Genomic DNA, 12594 nt, shown 5'->3' on the forward strand with positions numbered 1-12594 from the left:
AATGTGCGAATTGGACAATAGATGGTAAACAAATTTTAATGATAAATATCGCATTATAATGACTACAATTTCAAAGCGAAACATAAATATATTTTGTACGATTTTAGGCCCAAAATAAATCTTAAACACTATGTAGCTTATCGCGCATTATTACAAAACATAACTGCTTAGGAGAATAAACTCTACAATCATAAATTAATTTTCGAGAAAGAATTATTTTGGTGAAATCTGACAGCTTGCAAATATTACTGTGCTTTTTTATAAATGGCGTATGTATATTTAGCCTTATTTTATATTATAATATAGGTAGGTACTAAACACAGAACAGTAAAAACTTAGTTTTTACTGTTCTGTGGTACTAAATTACATATTAAACTCTACTATTCGATAACAGTACAATAAAGCAGATATATTAGAAATTCAATATTATATACTCTATTAAAATTACTTAATGATCTAAATTTAAAAAGGAAAAATATTAATTTGCAAACTTAGGTATAAAACTTTATTTTTCATCACAATATTATACAGTATTAAAATAATATATTTTATTTACAATGCAGTCTGTCAGTTTCCCGTATATAGATATCGCAGAAAAAACAAGGGAGATGAATTTTAGTAGATTTTTATTTGAAAGCAGAGAGGCCCTTGTTTAGTAGTCCAGCAGCACCCTCGGCACCATCGTGGGCTGCTGTTGAGACCTTATTGACAAGCTGTAAAAATAATACAATTTTCATAATAAATATATGTATTTAAATTAAAAATTTAGCTAGTTATATCAGTATAACTTATGTTTTTAAGTAGGTATTTGAAAATAAAAAATAATAAGTATGTTTAATTAAAAAAAGTAAAAGTCTAAATGCATTAATTCATAATACGTAGTTGGGCTAGATTTTTCCATAAACTTTTTTAAATGAAAATGGCAACACAAACACAATTAAGTTGTGAATGTATCTATATATTAAACAACCTATATTTATTTTTAGATTTAAATCAATAACCTAATCTTTACAAATTATCAAATCTAACACAAATGTGGTACATTTCCAAACTCACCGTATCCTTTTTCTCATCGACAACTTCCCCAGCATTCTTGAGTCCTTGGCCTGCGGCATTGGTGGCATTTTCCACTCCCTTGAGAGTATTGTCCACGGCGTTAGATGCGTCGGCTGCTACTTTTTGTGCTGCTTTCTTGGATGCTTCCATTGCTACGTCTGGTAGTTAATGGAAAAGAATATATATTTAATGAGCTTACACATTTAGGTGAGTATTTAATATGTGTTTTATTTTCAGGAAAAACACAGCTATTAAACACTTGACCGTAATTTGAAGCTTACTATATTGAGACGTGTTTGTGACCCACCTGTTAAAATCACAGTACGCAACTTACTTTTAAATGTATGTTATAGCGTGTTGTATTACGTAATTAAATATTATGTACTGATATACTATTTCTTAGACATCTTTACTCTACCAAAGTCAAGACAAGAATGCTCCGCAACTGCAGACGACCGTTATATAAAGGACGATCGAAAGTCGAAACAACTATTCGAGTGGTGTGAGTCAACGCAGGTGTTATCTGTGTTGTTTTGATCGTTATTTTGAATACTAGCTTCCGCCCGCGACTCCGTCCGCGCGGATGTCGGTCTTCGCGTGGATGGTTTATTTCTCCATTTTCAGTAACTCTGACAATGACATCTTATAAAAAAAAAAATCACATATTTTGGTTTGGTATCGATCCAGTAACACCCCCTGCTATTTATTTTTTCAATATTTTCAATGTACAGAATTGACCCTTGTACAGATTTATTATATATGTAAGTATAATAATAACAAATAATAACATAATGATAACACTAAGGTAATTTTCCATCTCCCTTATGTTTTTTTGTATATTTTAGCCAGTGCCGGCGTTAAGGGCCACTGACACCCCGGGCGAAAATATTGTGGCGCCCACTTGACGGTTTTCGCGTTGCATAAATTCGAGCGACGTTCGAAGTTCGAACCCATCGCCCCATCACGCCCCCCCCCCCCCCCCCCTAACGCCGACACTGATTTAAGCTATGTTGCTAATCTATGTACAGTGCCACAAACTTATCTGACCCGGTGGCAAAAACTGGAACTACGTGCCGCCTTTTTGAAATGTCACATTTGACATTTTCACACTTTTCATACGGAATAATTTGGATAAATAAAAAGTTACTTACCTATTAATGTTAATTTACACCTTGATTTACACCATTGGCAATGACCAAGGCAATGACATTATTTTTACCCTTGCCGTGCTAGTGACACCGTCACCGGGTCAGTTAAGTTTGTGGCAAGGTTTGTTTGTGGCACTGTATCAGTTTAAATATTGGCATTCTGTCAATATTATATATTATGTTGCCTGATTAAGTTGTTTTCGTGAGTAAGGTAAAAATAGTTAAATAAAAGAAAAACCATGTAATGATGGAGATGCATTTATTAAACAACAAATACACATGCTGACTTAATTTGAGTAATTACAAAAAAACATATAAATATATTAAACATGATTAAAATTTAAGAACGGATAACATATTTCATTTTATATACTTAGTAACATTTTATTTTTTACTTTCATAAAACATAATAATTGATATAAAAATATTTTATTCATAAACATAAGTCCTGAAAAAACGAGATACGATAGCGTTGAATAATTTATTCGCCGTGACATTAATAAATGTGCGAATTGGACAATAGAAGGTAATAATGATGTTGGTACGCTTATAAAATCGCACATTGGACGGTATTACGTAAGCCAAGCATGATTTTACATAAAATGCATTAAAATGCTACAAAACGAAAGTTCTTACTTCAAAGCTTACAACTAAAATATCCAATTATAATGACTACAATTTTATTTCAAAGCGAAACAAATATATTTTGTACGATTTAGGCCCAAAATAAATCTTAAACACTAGCTTATCGCGCATTATTACAAAACATAACTAGGAGATTAAACTCTTAACATACAATCATAAATTAATTTGTGAGAAATAATTACTTTGGGAAATCTAACAGCTTGCAAATATTATTGTGCATTTTTATAAATGGCGTATATATTTTAGTCTTATTTTCTATTATAATATACTAAATTACATATTAAACTCTATTATTCGATAACAGTATTATTCTTGTGTAAATACAATAGCGGATATATTATTAGAAATACAATATAATATAGGTACTCTGTTAAAAAGGAAAAATATTAATTTGCAAACTTATAAATTTTTTTTTCATCACAATAATATACAGTATTAAAATAATATATTTTATTTACAATGCAGTCTGTCAGTTTCCCGTATAGATATCGCAGAAAAAAGAAGGGAGATTGATTTTTATGAGATTTTTATTTGAAAGCAGAGAGGCCCTTGCTTAGAAGACCGGCAGCACCCTCGGCACCATCGTGGGCTGCTGTTGAGAAGTTATTGACAAGCTGTAAAAATAATAGATTTTTCTTAATATATTTAAATAAAAATGTAGCTTTATCAGTATCACTTATATTATTAAGTAGAAATTTTGTTTAAATATAAAATCCTTATGAAATTTTAATAAGTAATAATATGTTTAATTAAAAAAAGTAAAAGCCTAAATGCATTAATTCATGTTGGGCTAGTTTTTTCCATAACCTCGTTTCGAAAATGACAACACAAACACAATTTGTGCAGGTATCTGTTTATTAAACAACCTAAATTTATTTTGAAAATCTAAATCGATAACTATCACCTCATCTACTGCTTTACAAATTATCTAACCCAAATGTGGTACATTTCCAAACTCACCGCATCCCTATTCTCATTGAGGTATTTATCAGCATCCTTAATCTTAGAATCGACAACTTCCCCGGCATTCTTGAGTCCTTGATCTGCGGCATTTTCAACTCTCTTGAGAGTATTGTCCACGGTACTGTGGACGGCGTTAGATGCGTCGGCTGCTGCTTTTTGTGCTGCTTTCTTGGTTTCTTCCATTGCTACGTCTGGTAATGGAAAAGAATATATATTTACATTAGAATTTATATTGAGCTTACACATATGTTACAATTGAAAGGTCTGATTTCCTAGCTAGGAAAATCCAGTTTATAAATAGGTTGATAATGTAATGCATCATTTGTCGATGCGTGTGTGCAACTATGCGTGCGAAAGTTTTAAAGATTTACCTAATATTAGGTATATTAGTTAAATCTTTAAATAGCTGTGTTTTACCTGAAAATAAAACACGAGGATTGACCGAATTTTGCAGTCGCTTCTAGAATTGACCAGGCCAAAACCAAAACAGAAGAATTTACGTTCGACTGAAAAGTTAGGAGCTCTTAGGGTTGAGTAATAATACTTCAGTCAAAGTGCGAAATTATATTATAGTTATAACTTGTTTGTATATTATATTTTGAATACAAGTTACATTGACCGACAGAAAAATATTTTAACATAATATACATTAAAACTAGATTGTACGTACGTGCATTCATATTATGACGATTAAAACTTTTAGAGCCAGCGCGCACGAGCAACTTTGTCTCCGCAACTATTGTCTCTCCCACCCATGGGCTAGTATGAAAGTGCGCATACGTAGCGACGCAACTCCCCATACAAATTGATGGGAGAGACAAAATAGTTGCGGAGACAAAGTTGCTCGTGCGCGCTGGCTCTTACAATTTTAAGCATCGTAACTATTATATCAAAAACGGTGGGGTCGTATGAAAAAAATTATTAATACGTTTTTTGTAGATAATTTTATGATCTACAATTTTATCTCCGATATTTTTCCGATTAAACTAAGTTTCCCTGAAAATCGCGAAGAACTATTTTTTTGACCTTTAACATTGAATAACAAATTTTTCACGCATTACAATGATTGGTAATTTCTAAATTTTATTTATGATTGTATTTTGAACAACTTTACTTTACTGATTTTTAGCTTGTTGGGAACACGGAATGTTTAGATTGACCGGATTAATGTGTAGTGGATTTTCCCTTTCAGCTCCAGTTCAGTAAACCAGAGAATTTCATTGTAAAATTTTTGTACTTATGCGTATTCGACCTTGCACCTTGACCTACTCGCCTTAACCAAAAAAATTGCATCATTTGTACAAAGGAAACGTAACTTTCGGTCGAAATCCGTCGGTTCAAAGTCGAAATCCGACGGTTCAAAGTCGAAATCCGTCGGTTCAATGTCGAAATCCGTCGGTTTAAAGTGGGTCAAAATCGAGTCGAAAGGAGTCGGTTACATATACATACAAACATACAGGTGAAGCTAATAAAAGCGTTTTAATAAACTATTGCTGAAAGATTCATTAGCAACATCAGCATTTAAAATAAAATCCAACAGTTATACCGTTGGTTTAAAAGACTCAACTCACTGCGAACTCACTGTACTATCCGACGGGGTACACTTTTTCACACTTAGAACTTGTTTTACCTATGCAATACTGATTACTAATAGCACCAAGGTTGTAGACAACCTTACTGCAGCGAAAACTAGACACCAATGAACTACAAATAGCGCCTGAACATTATCGTGCGCCGCGATTATGTGCAGGCAGAGAGATAGCATACATACAACGGAAAGAGAGGGAATATCTAGGCGAAATAGCTAGGCCCCTTCTCAATATAGTACTTCAAACTGACGGCCAAGTTTTTAATTTGGCATCATTACCTACCTAACCAAAATTTTAACACGAATTCCAAACTAAAACTGATGAGTGATGGAAATCTTGCCTAAGAATCCTTTGATACCCATGGCTCCCGGGGAAGGAGCCGTGGGTTAACAACCGACTAAAACCCCACGTGTACCAACGCGCTGCTTTAGCCGGGATGCGGGAACACTTCGCAATCTTCCCATCTTCACATGAAAGACTTGGCATGACCCGCCCAGCAGTTGCCCGTTTCCAGGCCCTCCACCAAACGCCCATCTCAAAGCCGGCGCAAGCTGTACACGAGCTCACGCCACCCGCTCCCCAATGATGGATTGTAAATCTTCCGCCGACTATGACAACCTATTACCTACCTCTATCCTATCTATATTCAAAGAATATTAAAAAAATGTCAAAGATGCTGATGACGTTTCTATAACTTATCGCATGGTATCGCTCCTTGAGACTTATTTCTCACGTAATAACATTAACCATTATGATAAAATTAAAAGTCTGTCTCATAAAAATAGTTACAATAACTTACTGGCAGCACGCTTGGCTTCTTCAGCAGCAGCACCAGCCGCCTTCCTGGCCTCCTCCTTCGCGGCTTCAGCAGCCAATCGAGCCTTCTCCTTGGCATCTTCAGCCGCTTTCTTTGTGTGGTCTACTGTCGCGTTGATACTATCTGTAACGATTTTTATAAACAATAACAATTACACAATTATCTTGAAATAATTTTAAGTTAAGATTAATATTAAAAACGCGTCAAAATTAGAGAATAAACAATTATTATTATGTTTTGTTATCGTCAAAAGGCTAAGCAATATAACTATAGATATAAAATAGTTAATAAAAAACAATTTTCAAATTGCTGTTAAGTATCACAATGTTTAAATATCATAATTTTCGCGTTACGCAATTAAAAAAGCCGTTAAAGTTCTTAAAAATAATTTATTTTTTAATAACTGAGTCGACATAACAGTACAGTGGAATTTCATCGACCTTGTAAAACAACAGTAGGTAATAACAACATTATATCATCAACAATTACCACATCGTAACACATAGAACTTACCTTCAATACAATTAATTGTTAACACACTAGGAAAAACAACTGAAAACTTTAGTACCTTTACCGCTGTCAATTAGACTTTTTCCCGAAGATTCATTATCACCCGACACCAAACTTGATACCATATCTACAATTTAGCAAGAAAACATAAGTACAAACAAACGTGCAAAAAAGAACAAATGAAATAAGATATTGGTGAAAAAGGAAGAGTAAAATTAAGAAGAGTACAGAGTACTAATACAATACCTTTAGCTCCCGTAACCAAAGAGGCACTTTTATCATAAATAGAGCCAGCTACATTTTTAGTTGTATCTACTGTGCTTTGAACTGTGCCTGATACTGTATCTAAAATAATAAATTGTACAGGCGTGAGGTCTATCGATAAATTCCTTTTCCTATAAATCTTTATATTTCACTCTAGCCCAGTTCCACTATTATATAATTAGACATACCTTTAGCACTACCTATGAAAGGTGCTCCTTTACCAAAAGCAGATTCAGTAACAGATTTAGTGCTGTCTACAGTGTTTTCTACATTATCTAAAATAACAATAAATTTTATTGTAACTACATATATCATTTACTAGCGGTCCGCCCCGGCTTCGCCCGTGGTACATATTAACGTTTTCTCTACATAAGAACCATCCTCGTACTTCAAGGAATATAATAAAAAAAGAATTATCGAAATCGGTTCAGCCGTTCTCGAGTTATGGAATTACAACGAAAAGTGGCATTGATTTTTATATATTAGATAAACAATAATATTAAAATGTGAAAAATGCATGTTCCTGAAACGATAAGCGAATGAACCTTAATGAACGCATGAATATGTCGTGATACAAAATGATGCCAAGCGAATAATATGGCTTCTACCTTTTGTGATTATTACCAATGACTTGCCCTTCTCCAAAACAGATGATACTAAACCTTTGCTTGTATCAATCGTACTGTGAACAGTGTTAGTTAAAGTATCTACAAACATAATGAAATTGTAGTACAATAATATAATCGTCAAAAAGCAATGATAATATAATGAGTGAAACAGGTCTACCTTCAACACCGCGAGTTAATGAGACTCCTTTACCAACAGACGAAGGAGAGGCAGCCGTATTTACATTGCTACCTGTATCGCTAGTTAATGAATGCACAATGACCCACACCAATCGATTAAAGAAATGAACAATGAATGATAGAAATTTACGCATAATGAACATGAAGATATCGTCTGAATCCATAATAAAAATACCTTTAGCCGTATCTACTAGTGATGCGCCTTTATCATAAGCTGAGGAAACAGCCGTTTTTGTGGTATCTACTGTTGAATAAACAGTATTTGCTACTGTATTTACAAAATGAAATATGAGGGGTTAAATAGACGCAATATCATTGATTGTAACTCATTTGCATTTACGAGATTGTATACCTTTAGCAGAAGTCATGAAATTAAGCCCTTTGTCTGTTGCAGATGAGGCAACATTCTTTGTTGCATCTATTGTGCTTGCTACAGAGTCTACAAATGATAATGAAATAAAAAATAACTAAAAAATTAAAACTTAATAAGAATAACAACAACCAATAAAAATAAATAAACAAGGATAAATAAAATGTTATATTCTATACCTCTAGCAGTGCCTACAAATGATGAACCTTTGTCTACAGCCGCGTTAGCTACACTTTTAGTCGCATCTACAGTGCTTTGAACTGTATTTGCTACTGTATCTAAAATATGGAAACGTGAAAATAGTGATTTTGATAAAAACAACAATAGTGAACAATAAAAATAAATCAATATTTGAAATGATAAGCGAACCTTTAGCAGTGCCTACAATGGATGTGCCTTTGTCTAATGCTGCATTGGCTACATTTTTGGTCGCTTCTACAGTGCCTTGAACGGTATTAGTGACAGTATCTAGAAATGGTGGAATCATGACAACAATATCAAACAAATTTTAATTTAAAATTATCTGAAAATCATAATTCAGAAAGCAAACAGAGTACTTAATAAAGCAACAGAAACAAATAAACAGTGACTTGATGTCACTATAAATAAATCATTCATATTTTGTAAATTGTGGTATTTTTATACCTTTAGCAGTGCCTACAAAGGATGTGCCTTTATCTAATGCTGCGTTAGCTACATTTTTGGTCGTGTCTACAGTGCCTTGAACGGTATTAGTGACGGTATCTATAAACATGACAAAAACATGTTAAAAGTGTCTCAAAATATCACAACAGAATAAAAACATAAAATGATGTGCGTTATACCTTTAGCAGTGCCTACAATGGATGTGCCTTTCTCTACAGCTGCGTTAGCTACACTTTTGGTCGCATTTACAGTGCTTTGAACAGTATTTGCTACTGTATCTAAAATATGGTAACGACAAATTAAAAATGAATTACTAAAACTACAATGAATAATGAAAAAAAAATAACATGTGAAGTGATGAGCTAACCTTTAGCAGTGCCTGCAATAGATGTGCCTTTATCTAAAGCTGCATTAGCTACATTTTTGGTCGCTTCTACAGTGCCGTAAACGGTGTTAGCCACAGTATCTAAAATTATGGAATCATGAAACGATTTTAATTTTAACCAATACATGATCATGTATAATGTACTGTAGATTGACTTCGGTAACATTAGATTGGATAATAAAAAATGATGTTTACACAGAATCTAAGGAGTAACGAAATAACTGAGCGTTATTTAAGTAATATTTACTTCGTCTATAATATATCAGCTGATTTTTTATGTTTACCTTTAGCTGCGCCAACATAAGAAGCGCCAGTATCAACAGCAGATGACGCTGCTTTCTTAGTAGAATCTACTGAACTCGCAACCGTTTCTATAGAAATACATTTTATCAATGCATAAATTAATTAAATATCATAGCAACTTGTAAAAGACATCTAATCAAATAATACCTTTAGCACTATCTACAAGTGATGCGCCTTGATCGTAAGCAGATGCAGCAACCGTTTTTGTAGAATCTACTGTTGAATAAACAGTATTTGCTACTGTATCTAAAAATCAAACGTTAAGTGTGTTATGGACGCATTAAAATCTGTGACTCTGAATATAGATAAATATGGACGTAACGTTATGTACCTTTTGCAGAAGTCATAAAATTAAGCCCTTTGTCTGTTGCAGATGATGCAACATTCTTTGTTGCATCTATTGTGCTTGCTACAGAGTCTACAAATAATAATAGCATGATAACATAATTTATATAAAAAAGAGCGTGTGTGTCGAGCACACGTGTCAGAAGTGAAACTTCTTTGGCGTGGTACAAAGTTACTAAAACCGTCGCCTTATTCCATAACGGGACGGCATTGCCATGACGCGATCTTCAAATTTTACTCGCGTGCCTAAAGAAATTTCACTACAATAAACTAAAAAAAACGAAAAAGAACTTAAAGAGCAACGAAAACAAGCAAATATAAATGCTATGCAGATTTATACCTTTAGTTTTACCTACAATGGATGAGCCTTTGTCTACAGCTGCGTTAGCTACATTTTTGGTTGCTTCTACAGTGCCTTGAACAGTATTTGTGACGGTATCTAAAATAATTGTAACGCGGATATTTTAAATGAGATTAAAAAGAAAATCTTAATAAAATTAACGTGTAAAACGATAAGCTAACCTTTAGCAGTGCCTACAATGGATGTGCCTTTGTCTAATGCTGCGTTAGCTACATTTTTGGTCGCTTCTACAGTGCCTTGGACGGTATTAGTGACGGTATCTAGAAATTGTGCAATCATGGCAACCGTAAGAAACAAATTATTTTATTGAAATGATCTTAAAATCATAATTCAGAAAGCAAACAAGGTATTAAATGTAAGCAAAAGAAAACACATAAACATCAAATTTGGGGACTTGATGATTTGATGTCCACATAAAATATAAATCAATATTAATACGTAAATTGGGGTGTTTTTATACCTTTAGCAGTGCCTACAATTGCAGTGCCTTTGTCTACAGCAGCATTAGCAACATTTTTGGTCGCTTCTACAGTGCTATGAACGGTGTTAGTCACAGTATCTAAAATTAATGAGTACACGATTCTATTTAAAAATATGTAACAAAAAATATGAGCACAAATGAAACAACTCAAGTCTCAATGGTCTAACGTGGTCTAACTGTAATAGGTGGCAAAATTGTGGTTTCATATTTATTTTCATTTTATTTATATACCTTTAGCTGAACTGACATAAGACCCGCTAGTCTCGACAGCAGACGTGGCTGCTTTCTTTGTAGAATCTACTTTACTTGCAACGGTTTCTAAGGGAATTCATAATTTTAATAACTAATAATAATTTACAAAATGATATATGACATGTTAATCTAGTTTACCTTTAGCTGTGTCAATATATCCCTTTCCAGTTTCAACAACTGTTCCTGCTGTACTTTTTGTCGTATCTATAGTGCTTTGAATCGTGCTTTGTACGGTATCTACAAGTGCAAATAATAATTCATTATGAGCTTTATGTTACTCTATTTATGTGGTTTTAAAGCTTATTGTTTCTTAATTACCTTTAGCAGAATCTACGTATGACTTGCCCGTTTCAACTGTTGAATAAGCCGCTTTCATAGTACTATCTACAGTGCTCGCAACTGAATCTATAAATATTTAAATAGTAAAATTATCCGAGCTAGATTCTTTAAACAACTATAAGCAAATAATAAAGAAGCGAAACAAAAACATAAAGCTCAACTACCTTTAGCAGAGTCTAAATACGATCTGCCGAACTCATATGCGGAATATGCATAGCCTTTTGAATTATCCAACGCGCTTTGTAAAGTGTTTTCGGTTGAATCTAAATTAGTTAGCAGAAACCAAAACAAAATTAGTAACTCATTGCAAAACAATACAAATACCTACAGAATTAATTAGACTAAACAAATATCACAACACAGATTGTTATTACAACACTCAAACAAAAACAAAACACTACGCTCAAAGTACCTTTCGCACTATGTACATAACTTTTGGTTGTGTCAATTCCTGAGCTAGCTAATTTCTTATTTTCTTCCACTTTGTTGAGAACAGTATCTTTAAAACAATCATACATTTGAGTAATTCCAATATTATATTTTTAATTTAAATTTGTATTATTCTTTTAGTTACCTTTGGCACTGTCTACATAACTCTTGCCAGTCTCAACAGCTGATTGCGCTGATTTTTGTGCAGCGTCCACAGAACTAGACAGAGTATCTAAAATATTTTGTATTATATCGATATGTAGCATAGATATATCTATAAATTTTAGTATTTTGGCCTCAACCGAATGAAGTTATAATGTTATTAATAGGGAAGATTAATAAGGACAATAGGTTAGGTTTGACAAGCAATCTATCAAACTACAACAGAAAATAGAAAGAAAAGATTGTGCAGAAATAGAAAAATTTAGAAGTTTATCAAAATGTTTATCATTTATTCCGATCGAATCAATATTTGTGTTTTATTATTCAAGCATACTGATTCATCACTATCTATAGTTTTTCCACTTTTACCATTTTGATAAACTTCGTCATTAATATCAATACCTTTAGCCCCGGTAGCATAGTTTTTCCCCGTCTCCATAGCACTTTGCGCTGTACTCTTGGTACTGTCTACTGTGCTACTGATCGTATCTACAACACATGCATTTATTGTAAGACTGGAATGCGGTGTTCAGCGTCGATATTTAGAATGTTTTGTTTACGATTGCTTGAATTTTTTAAGGACCTTTTTGCACACGGTAAGCTAATATTATTTCGTGTTTCTATTGGAATTTGATGTGCTAAATCGTACGCAAATCAACAAAATTACATTTGAGTTTGAATATCCAACCAATCGTAAGAACACATTCTATTAAGTATGTCAAAA

General features: G+C 33.2%; 1 protein-coding gene across 43 annotated transcripts in view; it reads right to left on the bottom strand.

Annotated features, from left to right (window-relative positions):
- Positions 1–491: 491 nt before the first annotated feature.
- Positions 492–12594, bottom strand: part of LOC123696513 (perilipin-4-like) — a 32990-nt gene continuing 20887 nt past the window's right edge. For 2 of the 43 annotated variants that reach the window (XM_045642721.1, XM_045642736.1), the window contains exons 6-30: positions 12273–12359; positions 11854–11940; positions 11692–11778; positions 11444–11542; positions 11259–11345; positions 11079–11177; positions 10920–11006; positions 10668–10766; positions 10369–10467; positions 9833–9919; positions 9649–9747; positions 9483–9569; positions 9181–9279; positions 8993–9091; positions 8814–8912; positions 8538–8636; positions 8348–8446; positions 8151–8237; positions 7974–8072; positions 7181–7267; positions 6975–7073; positions 6787–6855; positions 6201–6341; positions 3810–4003; positions 2443–3463 (exon numbers count right to left, since the gene is read on the bottom strand). In XM_045642721.1, coding sequence (XP_045498677.1) covers positions 3377–3463; positions 3810–4003; positions 6201–6341; positions 6787–6855; positions 6975–7073; positions 7181–7267; positions 7974–8072; positions 8151–8237; positions 8348–8446; positions 8538–8636; positions 8814–8912; positions 8993–9091; positions 9181–9279; positions 9483–9569; positions 9649–9747; positions 9833–9919; positions 10369–10467; positions 10668–10766; positions 10920–11006; positions 11079–11177; positions 11259–11345; positions 11444–11542; positions 11692–11778; positions 11854–11940; positions 12273–12359 — 2462 coding nt within the window. In that variant the 3' untranslated portion in view covers positions 2443–3376. Of the gene's footprint in view, positions 714–1056; positions 1215–2442; positions 3464–3809; positions 4004–6200; positions 6342–6786; positions 6856–6974; positions 7074–7180; positions 7268–7973; positions 8073–8150; positions 8238–8347; positions 8447–8537; positions 8637–8813; positions 8913–8992; positions 9092–9180; positions 9280–9482; positions 9570–9648; positions 9748–9832; positions 9920–10198; positions 10286–10368; positions 10468–10667; positions 10767–10919; positions 11007–11078; positions 11178–11258; positions 11346–11443; positions 11543–11691; positions 11779–11853; positions 11941–12272; positions 12360–12594 lie in introns of those variants that run through there. The other 41 variants (XM_045642722.1, XM_045642727.1, XM_045642725.1 and 38 more) reach the window with 41 other exon arrangements.

The sequence above is a fragment of the Colias croceus genome, chromosome 12 (assembly GCF_905220415.1).
Source record: "Colias croceus chromosome 12, ilColCroc2.1".
In the NCBI taxonomy this organism is placed as follows: Eukaryota; Metazoa; Arthropoda; class Insecta; order Lepidoptera; family Pieridae; genus Colias; species Colias croceus.